Here is a 16305-nt window from a genome sequence, read left to right as displayed (position 1 = left end):
CCATGTCTCAGAAGTATTAAGGGGTTTTATATAGGTTAATTTAACAACCAATTCACTTAACGACCGGGTCGTAGGAACGGAACCTGGTCGTTAAGTGAGGAATGTCTACTTAGCCACCTCGCTTATCACAGAGGCTCCATCGCCCCATGTGTACGGAGCTTCAGGCTCTAAGTACAGGTTGAGTATCCCATATCCAAAATGCTCGGGACCATGAGAATTTTGGATAACGGATTATTCCGTATTTCGGAATATTTTAATATTTCAGTTATGTATGTATGCTGTATAAACACATAAAATACACACAAATATATTTTATTACCACATAAAATACACACAAATATATTTTATTTGTTCAAAAAACAAGGTTTTAAAACATGAAACAAAATTTGTGTACTATCAGATATTGAATTTGAATGCCAAGCAATAATTTTCTTGTACATATATAGTGCCAGTTACATATCATGTCCTCAGTAGTGCTGTTACAGATGTCCCCAGTGAGTTTTTAGCAAAAAAAATATTTTTTTTCACTTTCTGGAATGTATGGTTTTCGGAATAATTTGGATACCGGATACTCAACCTGTACCTCTATCTTGTTTAATGTAGAATGTCGGTAGTAATTTCATTGCTTGGGATTTAACGTTATTGTTAATTCACACTGATATTTTGCTTCAAGGTGTTCTTTGGGATGTGTATTGTAACTGTTCTTTATTCATTTTTTTTTTCTTCCAGCCTTCTGCTAAGGTTTACAGATGACACATTTGACCCAGAACTTGCGGCTACTATTGGTGAGTGATTACTAGTTTGGTTTAAGTGATCTCTAAGGATACTTATTATTGTGTAAACACTGTTGATCAGACAAATTGATTCTCGTATGTAACTTATGTATCAATCTGACATGTAAATGGTATGCGGTTACAATGCTGCCGGTCTAAATAATCGTGCAGTAATCCCAACCGGCAGCCACAACATCAGTGAAGATGTCAGAATCCTGATTGTAAGTTTGCGGAGTTTGTCGTTTTAAGTGTTTAGGCCGCTGGGGGAAGGTTTAGAGGTATTCTACTTTTGTGTGTTTAACGCAAGTAAATGCATTAATGGTGCCTACTCTAAACACAAATGCTAGTGGGAACTCTGATTTAATGGTGTTGGGCCCTTTAAAAATATTTTTTTTTAAATCTGTAGCTAAGCATCTTTTGAGCTTTCAATATAGGTTCACAACTTAAATTTGAACTCTCTCATAGATTTTCATTAAAAATAAAACACACTTTAAATACAAAGTGTGGTATTCAATCTAGGGTGTGACATGACTGTCGGGCTGGCCGGATCAAATTGAAATCGTCAGGCGGGATTTATTGTCCTGCCTACTGATCGGCGAGAAAGGGGCGTGGCCGCTAGATAAGGCTGTGGATTGTTGTGCTGTGCCCGTGAGCTCGAGGATCCACGGCCGGCAAAACAAGCCCGGCTGCTTCTAAAGTCAGGCTTGTTTTGCTGAGAAGCCTGTTCAATGCTGTCAGGGAAGAAGGCATTGAATAGGCTCCCGTCACTATTTCCAGTGGAGGATTGAATATCCCCCAAAGAGTTGAGCTGAATTAACAAGTCCTGTAGAAGTTTCCTTTATGAAATGGTGGTCAATTTGGCATATACATTTATTGTATTGGGTATAATGGAGACTTTTTTTTTTCCCCTGTACCTAATAAAAGCCTAGTTAGGCACTTTGATATTACATCCATCTTAAAACATAAATAACATAAATAAATCTCTGTTTTAAGTTTCAACATAATTTGATCCCATACGTCAGGGGCGAAACTAGGATTTCTTAATTTTGAAAATATAGAGACACACACACTATATAGCACCATATTTAAACTTTACAAACCGCGCAGTGTGGCTACAGTGGCCCCACATATATTATGTCACACACCTGGTAATGGTAGCCACTTGAATCTTGGCTACTACAGTGCTGGAGGCTCTGTGTTTTACTGTGGACTCCAGCTGGAAGTGCAGAGACCCGATCGGCTGGTGTTTTTTTGAGACTGGTGCCTGGAGCGCATGCATCCCCCCCCCCCTGGCCCCACTAGTTTTGGCCCTGAATACATTACAGTGGAATGTCCCTGATGTTTAAGCGGTCTAGTAGTTTTACATTACTTTTATACCGTTTTACCAGATTTTGCTTGAACTACTAATAGAAATGATTGAGTGTAATCTGTTTAACATAATCTCATTATTTGCATAGTCTGTTTTATTGTGAATATGCATATTACATCAGAGTGTTCACACATGGCATTACACAAAGGAGTGGTACTCACAATGAGTCCTCTCAAACACATATACTAGTCGTTTAAGATGAAGGGGGTTGTATAATTTAAAACTCCAACAAACACTGCATTCTCTCCTAACCATGCCTCTATCTGTTTGGGTTAGGTTGTTACAACACCTTGCAGCGTTGCGTGAGAGGGCTTGTCCACACATAAGACATTGTTTTAATATTTACTGTATTGAGTAGGACAGCAAGGTTACAGTCAATTGCCTAACCAAAATATTTATCTCCAATACATATAATGTTATAACTTGTTTTGTAGGTGTTGACTTCAAGGTGAAAACGATTTCTGTTGATGGTAATAAAGCAAAGCTGGCTATATGGGTGAGTATAGAAACAATAACCCCTTTAATATAGTAGTGTTCTATACACTACCATAATTCAAGGACTACAAATATGTATTTGTTTCTGAGGGATTCTCGAGCTGTGTGCCCATTCCAAAACTACTGCTTTCATCAGAAATGGGCAGTGTGGAACAATGTGGTGTAGTAATGGGACCCATGAATAAGTACTCAGATCTTATTATTAAAAAAGCATCCCCTAATGTCCTACAGTAATTCCACATGTGTACACTCAGCCTCCAGGTGGGGGTAATGGTTCCAGTAGCAGGGCGTAGTGGACACAAAATTGGGGATGTATTTTCATGCATGCTTGAAGCCACATTAACTCCATTCACATTAAATCATTTTTTACATAAAACTGAAATTCGTGCTATTCCTCTTATAAGGTCGGTGTATTTATCATCGATCTCCTCAATAGGGTTGCTACCTCTAAACCTCTCCTCAATAGGGTTGCTACCTCTAAACTCGCAGCAATGATAATCCATTGAAAGAGCTACCTTAGTTTTCCGTTGTGTGCGCTGCGGATACAGCAATAACAGTTAAAATAGACACATTTTTTTTTAGTAATTAAAGGGGGGCACAAGAGACCTGAATCAGATGTGGATGGAGGTGCTATAGCGGTTTCTTGCATGGTTTACTAACCTGTGTTGTTTCTTGAGCTCATATCACAACCCTATTCTGAGTTGTATGCAACCCCCAGATTGAGATCGGATGTTGTAGTCTGCGATGTAAGATCTGGTGGCCCAATACTGTATATCAGACTGCATGTCTGAATTTTCATACTGCATTCTGTGATGAACAAAAAAATTAAATAAAACAAAATTGTGTTTGCTGTTACCAAGAGTTAACACGCTGTTGCTCTGCACTCTCCACTATCATCATCTCTTACGTGATAAATACAGGGTATGTGTTCCGGAGTTCTCTAAAATCAGAACAGAGGGATACAGCTGAGCTTTGTCACTTCGTGCTGGGTGAGGGCATGTCCCACTGAACATGCACCCTATTTCCAGTGCCATGGTAACCATTTCTTTCTCTCTATCTATATATATATATATATATATATATATATATATATATATATATATATATATATATATATATATATATATATATATATATATATATTTATATTTATAGACAGGAGATAGCGGCACTCGCTCGGATTCCTCAATTAAATTCACAACCAGTCAGGTTAAAGTGGTAAGATAACGTTTCGGAGTATCAGTCCTTTATCAAATCAGAAGCAACATAAAGTGAAAGAAAAGTAAGCTTACCTAAATAGAAGAATCAGCACCGGATCCGCCTGCGTGTTCAGCTGGGCGGGTGTCCACTGAGCCTCAACGTGCTTCCGGGTGTCATGACGTTCACACTGAACGTCCTCAGCGTGAAAGCTTCGTTGGTTGCCTGGCAACCCCCGCTCTGCCCCGCCGCCGGCTGATCCTGTGTGTACAAAACAGACAGTGTCAAAAAACCATTGCATCATGCGTGTAAGTGGACATTTCAGTATGTCTGGACCAGCTGAGTTCAATCACCATAATTATCAACAGTGAACATATCACATGGCACATGTAATTAAAGCATACTGGACCATGGAGAGATACATAATGGAGACAAGTACAATAAAACATAAAACTGCAAAAAACGGATCAGAGAAACATGTTAAGGGACCACTGTTCATTAAGACCTCTTGGCCACATTGTATCAAGATTATAGATCCAGCGGCTCTCTAATTGGAGAAGTCTCTTTGCCCGATCACCTCCTCTCAAACTGTAAGGTACCTGATCGATAATAGTATATCTCAGGCTAGCAAGAGGATGTTTGGCCAGCATAAAGTGGCGCGCCACCGGTTGATCATGTTCTTGTTTCTTGATGGCTGCTCTAATTGCTGTCCTATGATTGGCAATCCTTTCCCGTAGGGTCCTTACGGTTTTGCCAACATAACATTTGCCACATGGGCATTTGATAAGGTAGACAATGAAAGTGCTAGTGCATGTCAAGGGGTATTTGATGGAGAATTTGGTCCCTAAAAAGGGGTGGTAAAAAACCTTAGTGTTGGAGAGTCCACTGCAGGTAATGCATCCTGTGCATCTATAGCTCCCACCCACCCTGCTTTGCATATTAGGGGGATTTCGAGTTGAGAGATCTGTGCGTACCACCCATTCGCGAATATTGCGCCCTCTTTTATAGCACGGCATGAGGTTTTTGTTCTTCAGGGACGTCAGGTTTTTGTCCTGTTGTACCACAGGCCACAAGGAACGGGATTCAGTCGAGACAATCTGGTCGGCATCGGTGAAGTCTCTAACCCACCCTATTTTGTTATCTTTGGAGGGGTCTTTTTTGACCCTGCGAGAGAGAAGGTCTTCTCTAGCCATGGACTCCACTTTGGATCTGGCAAATTCCAAGATTTTTGGGGAGTAGTTTCTTTTTATAAATTTATCAGTCATGTTATCCATGTGGGTAGCCAATTGATCAGAGTCGCTGGTAATTCGCTTTACCCTGATATATTGGGATAAAGGCAAGCCTCTTTTTAATGCAGGTGGGTGATGGCTACGTGCATCGAGCAGGGTGTTCCTGTCGGTGGGTTTGGAGTAGATAGAGCTCACCAAGGAGTCGCCAGAAATTTCAATTAGCACATCAAGGTATTGAATCATCGATTGGCTCATGTTGTAAGTGAATTTTATCGGATGATCAAGGGCATTGATCTTTTGCATCATATTTTCAAAGTCATCTTTAGAGCCTGTCCAAAACAGTAGGATATCATCGATATACCTTGTGTATAAAGCGATGTTGTCCATCGATGGGGTCTCTAGGAACAACTTTTTTTCTGTCTCATACATGTAGGCGTTTGCGAAGGACGGTGCGACCGGGGAACCCATCGCACACCCGGTTTTCTGTAACACAAATCTTTTCTCAAAGATGAAGAAATTGCGTGTTAGTGTTAATCGGAGCAGTTGGGCAAAGAGTTCAATGGGTGGTCCAGTATATAAGGTATCATGGGTGAGAATGGCTTTGGTAGCAGCAATCCCCTCTTCGTGGGGGATGCTGGTATACAGACTTGTGATGTCAAGAGAGCACAGCCACATATTTGGGATCGTGGGGCCAAAATCTCTTAGTTTGATGAGCAAAGAGGTGTATCTTGTAGATACGTTGGTAGCCGCTGGATGCATGGTTGTAGCAGATGGTCTAAGAAAGTGGATATCGGGCTAAACAGTGAGTCTCTCGCCGAAATTATGGGTCTTCCCGGGGGCTTAAGGAGGTTCTTATGTATTTTCGGAAGACAATACATCAGGGGTACTTTCGGGTATTCTGTCGTCAGAAAGTCTCTGGTGGTCTCCTTTATCCAGCCTGCAGTAGTTGCCTGTTGAAGCAAAAGATCCAATTCTTTTTTGTACAGGACCGTGGGGTCACCGTAGAGGGTTTCATACACATGGTGGTTGGCAAGTTGTGAATACATTTCTGCCTTGTACATATCAATGTCCCAGACTACTATCCCCCCACCCTTGTCGGCGGGGAGGATCATGACATCGTCATATTTGTTGAGTTGTTTGAGGGCAAGCCACTCATCTTTCGGAAGATTAGATTGGACGGTGGTGTTCTTATAAGCATTTCTATTTTTGTTCGCCATGTTCACATTGACATCAAGGACTTTGATGAAACTTTGAATGGAGAGATTGGACGATGGTGGGTCCCATTTGGATTTACGTTTAAATGGATCAGGGGTGTGGGTAGACAATTGGTTGGTGTTTTCATTCTTGAAGAAATCTTTCAGCTTCAAGTTTCTGTTGAGTCTGTTCAGATCCACCTTCCATTGGAAGTCGTCAAACTTGTGTGTCGGCACATACGACAACCCCCGGTTTAAAACCTTACTCTCTGCTGCTGTCAGGGTGCGATGTGATATGTTGAAGATTAAGGTTTCTTCTGGCGATTCTTTGACTTGGCACCTCCGTCCTTTTCCTCCTCTACGAGAGGGTCGGAATCTCTTTCTCGCCCCGCTCTGGTCCGAACTCCAGAGGGGGGGCGCTGCCCGTTTTTTTGGTTCTGACGTTTGCTGCGATTGTCAGTCGTCGAGGAGGCAGAGTCATTGCTGGACTCAGTGTCCTGGCCACCCTTGTTGTACCTTCTCCTAGGTCTGGTGTTTCTCCTAAAGGCTCTGGTAGAACCCGAAGTCCACTGATATACCGCATGTTCAGTATAATCTCGGTTCACTCGGTCGAATTTGTTCCTTTTTAGGCCACAAGTTCTTTTTTGAACACTGCAATATCGGTTGCAAGTTTTTGGAACCAGTTAGTGGTTGTGTCGGCATTGAGTTGATCTTTATGCAATGTCTCGTATTCCTCAATTTTCTTCCTAGCTTCCTCCATTTTCCCGGGCGGATTCTTCGATCACAAGAGTGATCAGATCGAATGAGCAGGTATTTAACACCGCCACCCATCTGCGACAGAATTCATTGTTATAGCGCCCGATTGTTGGCACATTCTTTATTCTAAAGCCTCTCGGAATTTTCTTTTCTCGGTAGTACTCCGAGAGTGTGATACCATGCAGCAGAAATTCCGTTTCACGTTTTTTGAGTTTGAATAAATTATTGTAAATGTCCTCTGTGGTGAGGGCTTCTGCTGCTTCAGCTAACCGCTCTTTAAAGAGGACGGCAGTGGATTCATCTTCTGAAAACCGTAAACGTTCCCCCAACGGATACACCGTGGGGTTGAATCCATCACTGCCTGAAGCCATAATATAGTGCAGCTCAAGACAAAGTCCAAACAAGAAATGAATCACCCAGGTGAGGTAAAATCAGCCGCTGTAGCACTTGCACCCTGGAATGGGTTAAACAGCGGCGGCACCAGTCTTGTTTATGTTAGATCTGATCCTGACTATTAGATAGTCAACATAGGCGACGGGTAGCCAGGTCCAGAGAACTCACTGAAACAGGGAGGTCTGTAAATATCTGTGCACGGGACCGGCACGCCGTTTCCAAGTAGATAATTACCGGGGTGCACCCGCCAGGAGGGAGATAGGTAGACAGGAGATAGCGGCACTCGCTCGGATTCCTCAATTAAATTCACAACCAGTCAGGTTAAAGTGGTAAGATAACGTTTCGGAGTATCAGTCCTTTATCAAATCAGAAGCAACATAAAGTGAAAGAAAAGTAAGCTTACCTAAATAGAAGAATCAGCACCGGATCCGCCTGCGTGTTCAGCTGGGCGGGTGTCCACTGAGCCTCAACGTGCTTCCGGGTGTCATGACGTTCACACTGAACGTCCTCAGCGTGAAAGCTTCGTTGGTTGCCTGGCAACCCCCGCTCTGCCCCGCCGCCGGCTGATCCTGTGTGTACAAAACAGACAGTGTCAAAAAACCATTGCATCATGCGTGTAAGTGGACATTTCAGTATGTCTGGACCAGCTGAGTTCAATCACCATAATTATCAACAGTGAACATATCACATGGCACATGTAATTAAAGCATACTGGACCATGGAGAGATACATAATGGAGACAAGTACAATAAAACATAAAACTGCAAAAAACGGATCAGAGAAACATGTTAAGGGACCACTGTTCATTAAGACCTCTTGGCCACATTGTATCAAGATTATAGATCCAGCGGCTCTCTAATTGGAGAAGTCTCTTTGCCCGATCACCTCCTCTCAAACTGTAAGGTACCTGATCGATAATAGTATATCTCAGGCTAGCAAGAGGATGTTTGGCCAGCATAAAGTGGCGCGCCACCGGTTGATCATGTTCTTGTTTCTTGATGGCTGCTCTAATTGCTGTCCTATGATTGGCAATCCTTTCCCGTAGGGTCCTTACGGTTTTGCCAACATAACATTTGCCACATGGGCATTTGATAAGGTAGACAATGAAAGTGCTAGTGCATGTCAAGGGGTATTTGATGGAGAATTTGGTCCCTAAAAAGGGGTGGTAAAAAACCTTAGTGTTGGAGAGTCCACTGCAGGTAATGCATCCTGTGCATCTATAGCACCCACCCACCCTGCTTTGCATATTAGGGGGATTTCGAGTTGAGAGATCTGTGCGTACCACCCATTCGCGAATATTGCGCCCTCTTTTATAGCACGGCATGAGGTTTTTGTTCTTCAGGGACGTCAGGTTTTTGTCCTGTTGTACCACAGGCCACAAGGAACGGGATTCAGTCGAGACAATTTGGTCGGCATCGGTGAAGTCTCTAACCCACCCTATTTTGTTATCTTTGGAGGGGTCTTTTTTCTGTCGCAGATGGGTGGCGGTGTTAAATACCTGCTCATTCGATCTGATCACTCTTGTGATCGAAGAATCCGCCCGGGAAATGGAGGAAGCTAGGAAGAAAATTGAGGAATACGAGACATTGCATAAAGATCAACTCAATGCCGACACAACCACTAACTGGTTCCAAAAACTTGCAACCGATATTGCAGTGTTCAAAAAAGAACTTGTGGCCTTTAAAAGGAACAAATTCGACCGAGTGAACCGAGATTATACTGAACATGCGGTATATCAGTGGACTTCGGGTTCTACCAGAGCCTTTAGGAGAAACACCAGACCTAGGAGAAGGTACAACAAGGGTGGCCAGGACACTGAGTCCAGCAATGACTCTGCCTCCTCGACGACTGACAATCGCAGCAAACGTCAGAACCAAAAAAACGGGCAGCGCCCCCCCTCTGGAGTTCGGACCAGAGCGGGGCGAGAAAGAGATTCCGACCCTCTCGTAGAGGAGGAAAAGGACGGAGGTGCCAAGTCAAAGAATCGCCAGAAGAAACCTTAATCTTCAACATATCACATCGCACCCTGACAGCAGCAGAGAGTAAGGTTTTAAACCGGGGGTTGTCGTATGTGCCGACACACAAGTTTGACGACTTCCAATGGAAGGTGGATCTGAACAGACTCAACAGAAACTTGAAGCTGAAAGATTTCTTCAAGAATGAAAACACCAACCAATTGTCTACCCACACCCCTGATCCATTTAAACGTAAATCCAAATGGGACCCACCATCGTCCAATCTCTCCATTCAAAGTTTCATCAAAGTCCTTGATGTCAATGTGAACATGGCGAACAAAAATAGAAATGCTTATAAGAACACCACCGTCCAATCTAATCTTCCGAAAGATGAGTGGCTTGCCCTCAAACAACTCAACAAATATGACGATGTCATGATCCTCCCCGCCGACAAGGGTGGGGGGATAGTAGTCTGGGACATTGATATGTACAAGGCAGAAATGTATTCACAACTTGCCAACCACCATGTGTATGAAACCCTCTACGGTGACCCCACGGTCCTGTACAAAAAAGAATTGGATCTTTTGCTTTCAACAGGCAACTACTGCAGGCTGGATAAAGGAGACCACCAGAGACTTTCTGACGACAGAATACCCGAAAGTACCCCTGATGTATGTCTTCCGAAAATACATAAGAACCTCCTTAAGCCCCCGGGAAGACCCATAATTTCGGCGAGAGACTCACTGTTTAGCCCGATATCCACTTTCTTAGACCATCTGCTACAACCATGCATCCAGCGGCTACCAACGTATCTACAAGATACCACCTCTTTGCTCATCAAACTAAGAGATTTTGGCCCCACGATCCCAAATATGTGGCTGTGCTCTCTTGACATCACAAGTCTGTATACCAGCATCCCCCACGAAGAGGGGATTGCTGCTACCAAAGCCATTCTCACCCATGATACCTTATATACTGGACCACCCATTGAACTCTTTGCCCAACTGCTCCGATTAACACTAACACGCAATTTCTTCATCTTTGAGAAAAGATTTGTGTTACAGAAAACCGGGTGTGCGATGGGTTCCCCGGTCGCACCGTCCTTCGCAAACGCCTACATGTATGAGACAGAAAAAAAGTTGTTCCTAGAGACCCCATCGATGGACAACATCGCTTTATACACAAGGTATATCGATGATATCCTACTGTTTTGGACAGGCTCTAAAGATGACTTTGAAAATATGATGCAAAAGATCAATGCCCTTGATCATCCGATAAAATTCACTTACAACATGAGCCAATCGATGATTCAATACCTTGATGTGCTAATTGAAATTTCTGGCGACTCCTTGGTGAGCTCTATCTACTCCAAACCCACCGACAGGAACACCCTGCTCGATGCACGTAGCCATCACCCACCTGCATTAAAAAGAGGCTTGCCTTTATCCCAATATATCAGGGTAAAGCGAATTACCAGCGACTCTGATCAATTGGCTACCCACATGGATAACATGACTGATAAATTTATAAAAAGAAACTACTCCCCAAAAATCTTGGAATTTGCCAGATCCAAAGTGGAGTCCATGGCTAGAGAAGACCTTCTCTCTCGCAGGGTCAAAAAAGACCCCTCCAAAGATAACAAAATAGGGTGGGTTAGAGACTTCACCGATGCCGACCAGATTGTCTCGACTGAATCCCGTTCCTTGTGGCCTGTGGTACAACAGGACAAAAACCTGACGTCCCTGAAGAACAAAAACCTCATGCCGTGCTATAAAAGAGGGCGCAATATTCGCGAATGGGTGGTACGCACAGATCTCTCAACTCGAAATCCCCCTAATATGCAAAGCAGGGTGGGTGGGTGCTATAGATGCACAGGATGCATTACCTGCAGTGGACTCTCCAACACTAAGGTTTTTTACCACCCCTTTTTAGGGACCAAATTCTCCATCAAATACCCCTTGACATGCACTAGCACTTTCATTGTCTACCTTATCAAATGCCCATGTGGCAAATGTTATGTTGGCAAAACCGTAAGGACCCTACGGGAAAGGATTGCCAATCATAGGACAGCAATTAGAGCAGCCATCAAGAAACAAGAACATGATCAACCGGTGGCGCGCCACTTTATGCTGGCCAAACATCCTCTTGCTAGCCTGAGATATACTATTATCGATCAGGTACCTTACAGTTTGAGAGGAGGTGATCGGGCAAAGAGACTTCTCCAATTAGAGAGCCGCTGGATCTATAATCTTGATACAATGTGGCCAAGAGGTCTTAATGAACAGTGGTCCCTTAACATGTTTCTCTGATCCGTTTTTTGCAGTTTTATGTTTTATTGTACTTGTCTCCATTATGTATCTCTCCATGGTCCAGTATGCTTTAATTACATGTGCCATGTGATATGTTCACTGTTGATAATTATGGTGATTGAACTCAGCTGGTCCAGACATACTGAAATGTCCACTTACACGCATGATGCAATGGTTTTTTGACACTGTCTGTTTTGTACACACAGGATCAGCCGGCGGCGGGGCAGAGCGGGGGTTGCCAGGCAACCAACGAAGCTTTCACGCTGAGGACGTTCAGTGTGAACGTCATGACACCCGGAAGCACGTTGAGGCTCAGTGGACACCCGCCCAGCTGAACACGCAGGCGGATCCGGTGCTGATTCTTCTATTTAGGTAAGCTTACTTTTCTTTCACTTTATGTTGCTTCTGATTTGATAAAGGACTGATACTCCGAAACGTTATCTTACCACTTTAACCTGACTGGTTGTGAATTTAATTGAGGAATCCGAGCGAGTGCCGCTATCTCCTGTCTACCTATCTCCCTCCTGGCGGGTGCACCCCGGTAATTATCTACTTGGAAACGGCGTGCCGGTCCCGTGCACAGATATATATATTTATATATATATTTTTATATATATATATATATATATATATATATATATATATATATATATATATATATATATATATATATATATATATATATATATATATATATATATATACACGCCATATACACGTAGCAACAATCACCGGGGTGCAACACCAAAGGGACAGTACATGGAGGTTGTAAGCGGCACTTGCATGGATTATCAATTAAGCAACTACCAGACAGTTAAGTAAGTCAACGTTTTGACGTCGCTCCTTTAATCAAGACTACAACAAAGAATACAGTACAGACACCTTCATACCCAGTGATCAACCTTCTCCACCAATGCGGACTCCCCAGGATGTGTGCTCATGATCCCCATCACTCTTCTGGGTTTCCCCTTACTTCCGGTGCAGACGTCATGCGTATCACCGCACGTAATCTTCTCCGGCGTGTTTGGGTGTTGCTAGGCAACCACCCCTGAGAGCCGCTGGAATGAGAAAGAGATGGATAAGTAACACCCGTGAACACAGAAACCTATCCAGTGGAGCAAACTAACAGTGGCACATATCAGAAGCATGAATACATATATAAAAATCAGGCAATTCAAAGAAATATGTCTAAAGAGAACTGTTCAGTCAGACTCCGTGGTCTCATGGTTTCCAACTTCTAAATCCAGAACATCTCTTACTATAAAAGTTTCTTGGCCCGATCACCACCCCCCTCCCCCCCCCCTGTGGATCTTTGGCGACATGGTCAATAATGACAAAGCACAGACTAGCCAAACTATGTGTCTCAGTGCAATCCTCTACCGAAAAGTCCACGTAGCACTTTCCAAATGTGTACTCGTGTACATGTCACCAGCTGATTGATATTGAATTTGGCTCCAGAGAAAGGGTGGTAAAATACTTTGGTGTTAGTCATGCCACCACAGGTGGTACATCCAGTGCAGGTATAACAACCTCCTTCTTTCACCTGAGTATTAGGGGGTAGTTGTTTCGAAACGTCAGTAGGCACTACCCAATGTCTTAGATTCCGGCCCCTTTTTAGAACTGGGCATGATGGTGGTGTTTTTCAGTTTCACCAAATCTGTCCTGCTGTATCACCGGCCACAGATTTCTAGATGCAGTTGAGATAATTTCATCAGCATCATTAAAGTCTCTCACCTAACCATTCCTCTCCTTAAGCCAGTCCTGGTTCTTTATTTTCCTGGTCAATAATGTGTCTCTGGATAATGAATCTACTTTCTTTCGGACATTCGCTAAAGTAGCATTGATATAGCCTTGTTGCTTAAATTTATCAACCATATTGGAAAGTTGGAATGGAAGGGTCTCATTGGTGATACGTTTGACTCTGATTAGTGGGACAAGGGAAGACCCCTTAATAGGGCCGGGGGATGATGGTTTTGCCCACATAATAAAGTATTCCGGTCTGTGGTTTTTGAGAAGATGGAAGTCCTAATTTGTTGACTCTCAATGGAAATTTGTACATCTAAATACTGGATAGATGACTGACTCATGTTGTAAGTGAAATTTATGGCACGTTCCTGACCATTGATTCCCACCATGAGTTCTCTGAATTCAGACTCAGTCGCTGTCCAAAAGAGAGGAGGACATCGTCTATGTAGCGTGTGTAAAGGGCAATTTTGGGGGCAACCTGTTGGTTAAAGAATAACGTTTTCTCAACCATGTACATATAGGCACACCCCATCCGCTGCTGAAAAAAAATCTTAATTGAACCAGAAGAAGTTTCTAGTCAATGTCAATCCTAACAGATGAATGAAAAATTCGGAAGGTGGTCCATCATATTCGGGATCAGTGTCCAAAATCTGTTTCATAGCTAGCAGACCCCCTTTATGGGGTATGCTGGTATATAAGCTACGGTACTTGTGTATTATAACGGCGCCCAAGTTTCTTAAGTACTGTAGGAAAATCGCATCGCATGGGCCATTGTAACGGCCATGCGATGCGATCCGATTTTCCTATGTAATTTATTCACTGCTCTTAGCCCCGGGGGATCGCATCGCACCTCCCGCATATATAGGGTGTGAAATGTCATTACATTAGCTATACAATTGTATCATTGTATGACATACAATGATGTTTTAGGCACTCCCCACCCCCCGCACTATCCACGCCACCCCGAAGCATGGCGAGCGGCGTCAGAACGCGTCCTACGACCTTTTCATAACCCTACTATCCACGTCGGCGTGGAGATGATTTTATATAGTGCGGCGAGCGGACGCAGATTACTTTACATGCTACGCTCGCCACACTAGAAGATCAACTCCACACCGACGTGGATAGTAGGGGTATGAAATGGTCGTAGGACGCATTCCGCCGCCCCTCACGGGGCTCGCCGCGCTTTGGGGTGGCGTGGATAGTGGGGGGTGCCTAAAACCTAATTTTATGTCGTTGTTGTATACCTAATAGCATTGTACACCCTATACAATATAAATAAAAGAGCATTGAATACATTACATAGGAAAGTCGCATCGCACGGCACTTACAATGGCCCATGCGATGCGATTTCCCTACGCAGAATAGCCCACTAAGGAAATACCTTAGTGGGCGCCGTGATAATACACAAGTACCTAAGCTACTTCTATCCAATGAGCAAAGCCACATCTGTGGAACTGGCTGATCGAATTCTTGAAGCTTCATTAGTAAGGCAGTGATGTCCTGTTAATACGTCGATAAGAGTTGTATACAGGGTTGCAGGTAATGATCGAGGAATTTAGAGACAGGCGAATACGAGTCTCTGGTTGCAATTATAGGGCGGCCAGGCAGTTGTTTCAATTTCTGATAGACCTTAGAGAGGCAATACAGAAACATGTTACATCTGCCCCACTTGCAGGGCACATGGTTTTGTCCATTTGAAAAGGAATTTGCCTTTGCCAGTGAACCAGAATAAGGGCCAAGATGTAGGGAAAAAAGTAGTTGGCTAAAGCCAGGTTGCCATTAAATGAGCTGAATAATTACAAGTGGGAAGAGATGCGGATATAGATGTTGGCTGAAAATTGAAGTGAGAACAAGAGGTAGGAGGGCCCTGTCTACAGAGCTCACAGTCTAGACTGAAGAGAAGACAAACATGTGACATGAAGTGCAGGCAAGAACACCTGCAGGCAGGAAATGAGCATGGCAGGGATTGCCAGGGCATGGTCTGGCAGGTGTACTATAGCTGTACTCCACAGCATGACACAGTACTGGTGTATCAAGCAGGTCTGTGAGATGAACCACTGATCCTGGGCTCTGGAAACCAGTAGAAGGTTGACCACACACACTCTTTTTAATTTTTTTTATTCCATTTACAATTTGAATTGAGTAAGGCGGGTCACTAAAGCTAAATTGCTTAACTTTAACAATTGTAATACATTGCGCTTTAACCCCCAAAATTTATTCAGGCAAGCCTATCAAATTCCAGAGCAGCTCAAATAACCTTCATAAACCTTCCCAATTATATTACCACTGAAAAGTCCAATCATATGCTAACTTATTTTCTTCTCTTGCCCATACTCCTGGCCTCAAGCCAACATTGGTGGGTGACCATATCATACAGCCCCCCAAGAACTTTTGCAACCTGGACCAATATGCAATATCTAACACCTATCCTTATGTATCGATCCTGATTTTCCTTGTAGATTGTCAAGATGTAAGAAGGCACTGCTCATAAGCTTACAATCTAACTACCTGGTATGTAGTGTTCCCACTAGGCTGTTTTAGTGAGGCACTGCGCCCTGCACGTTTTTTTTTTTTTTTAAGGGCAAAATGTGCCCTGCCCCTCTAGCAGCACCCCACTAAAAGAGCCTGCTGCCTGCCCCGACGGTGTGCATGGGAAATCCCAGCGCCGCCGTAGACGGCGATGCCCGGCGCTTCCCCGGCAGCACAGCAACTTTGCTGGGCCCGGGCCCTCCCCCTTCAGCGTCTGTTACGTCGGCGGGCCCGGTCCGCCCCCCTTGCGCTGCCTCCGTGCAGCACCCCCCTGCCGCACAAAATCCTAGAAGGAACACTAGTATGTTTTATCACTGTTTCCAGTTGTGAAGTAGCTAAAAAAAAACTAGACCTTTTT

General features: G+C 43.6%; 1 protein-coding gene across 1 annotated transcript in view; it reads left to right on the top strand.

The window, feature by feature from the left end:
* Positions 1-16305, top strand: part of RAB18 (RAB18, member RAS oncogene family) — a 61492-nt gene that overhangs the window by 29205 nt on the left and 15982 nt on the right. The window contains exons 2-3 of the mRNA XM_083188914.1: positions 730-785; positions 2577-2638. Coding sequence (XP_083045040.1) covers positions 730-785; positions 2577-2638 — 118 coding nt within the window. The remainder of the gene's footprint in view (positions 1-729; positions 786-2576; positions 2639-16305) is intronic.

This window comes from Crinia signifera, chromosome 5 (genome assembly GCF_055691185.1).
Source record: "Crinia signifera chromosome 5, ASM5569118v1, whole genome shotgun sequence".
Classification (NCBI taxonomy): Eukaryota; Metazoa; Chordata; class Amphibia; order Anura; family Myobatrachidae; genus Crinia; species Crinia signifera.
The sequence above is the reverse complement of the archived record's forward strand: the minus strand, read 5'-3'. Positions and strand labels throughout refer to the sequence as shown.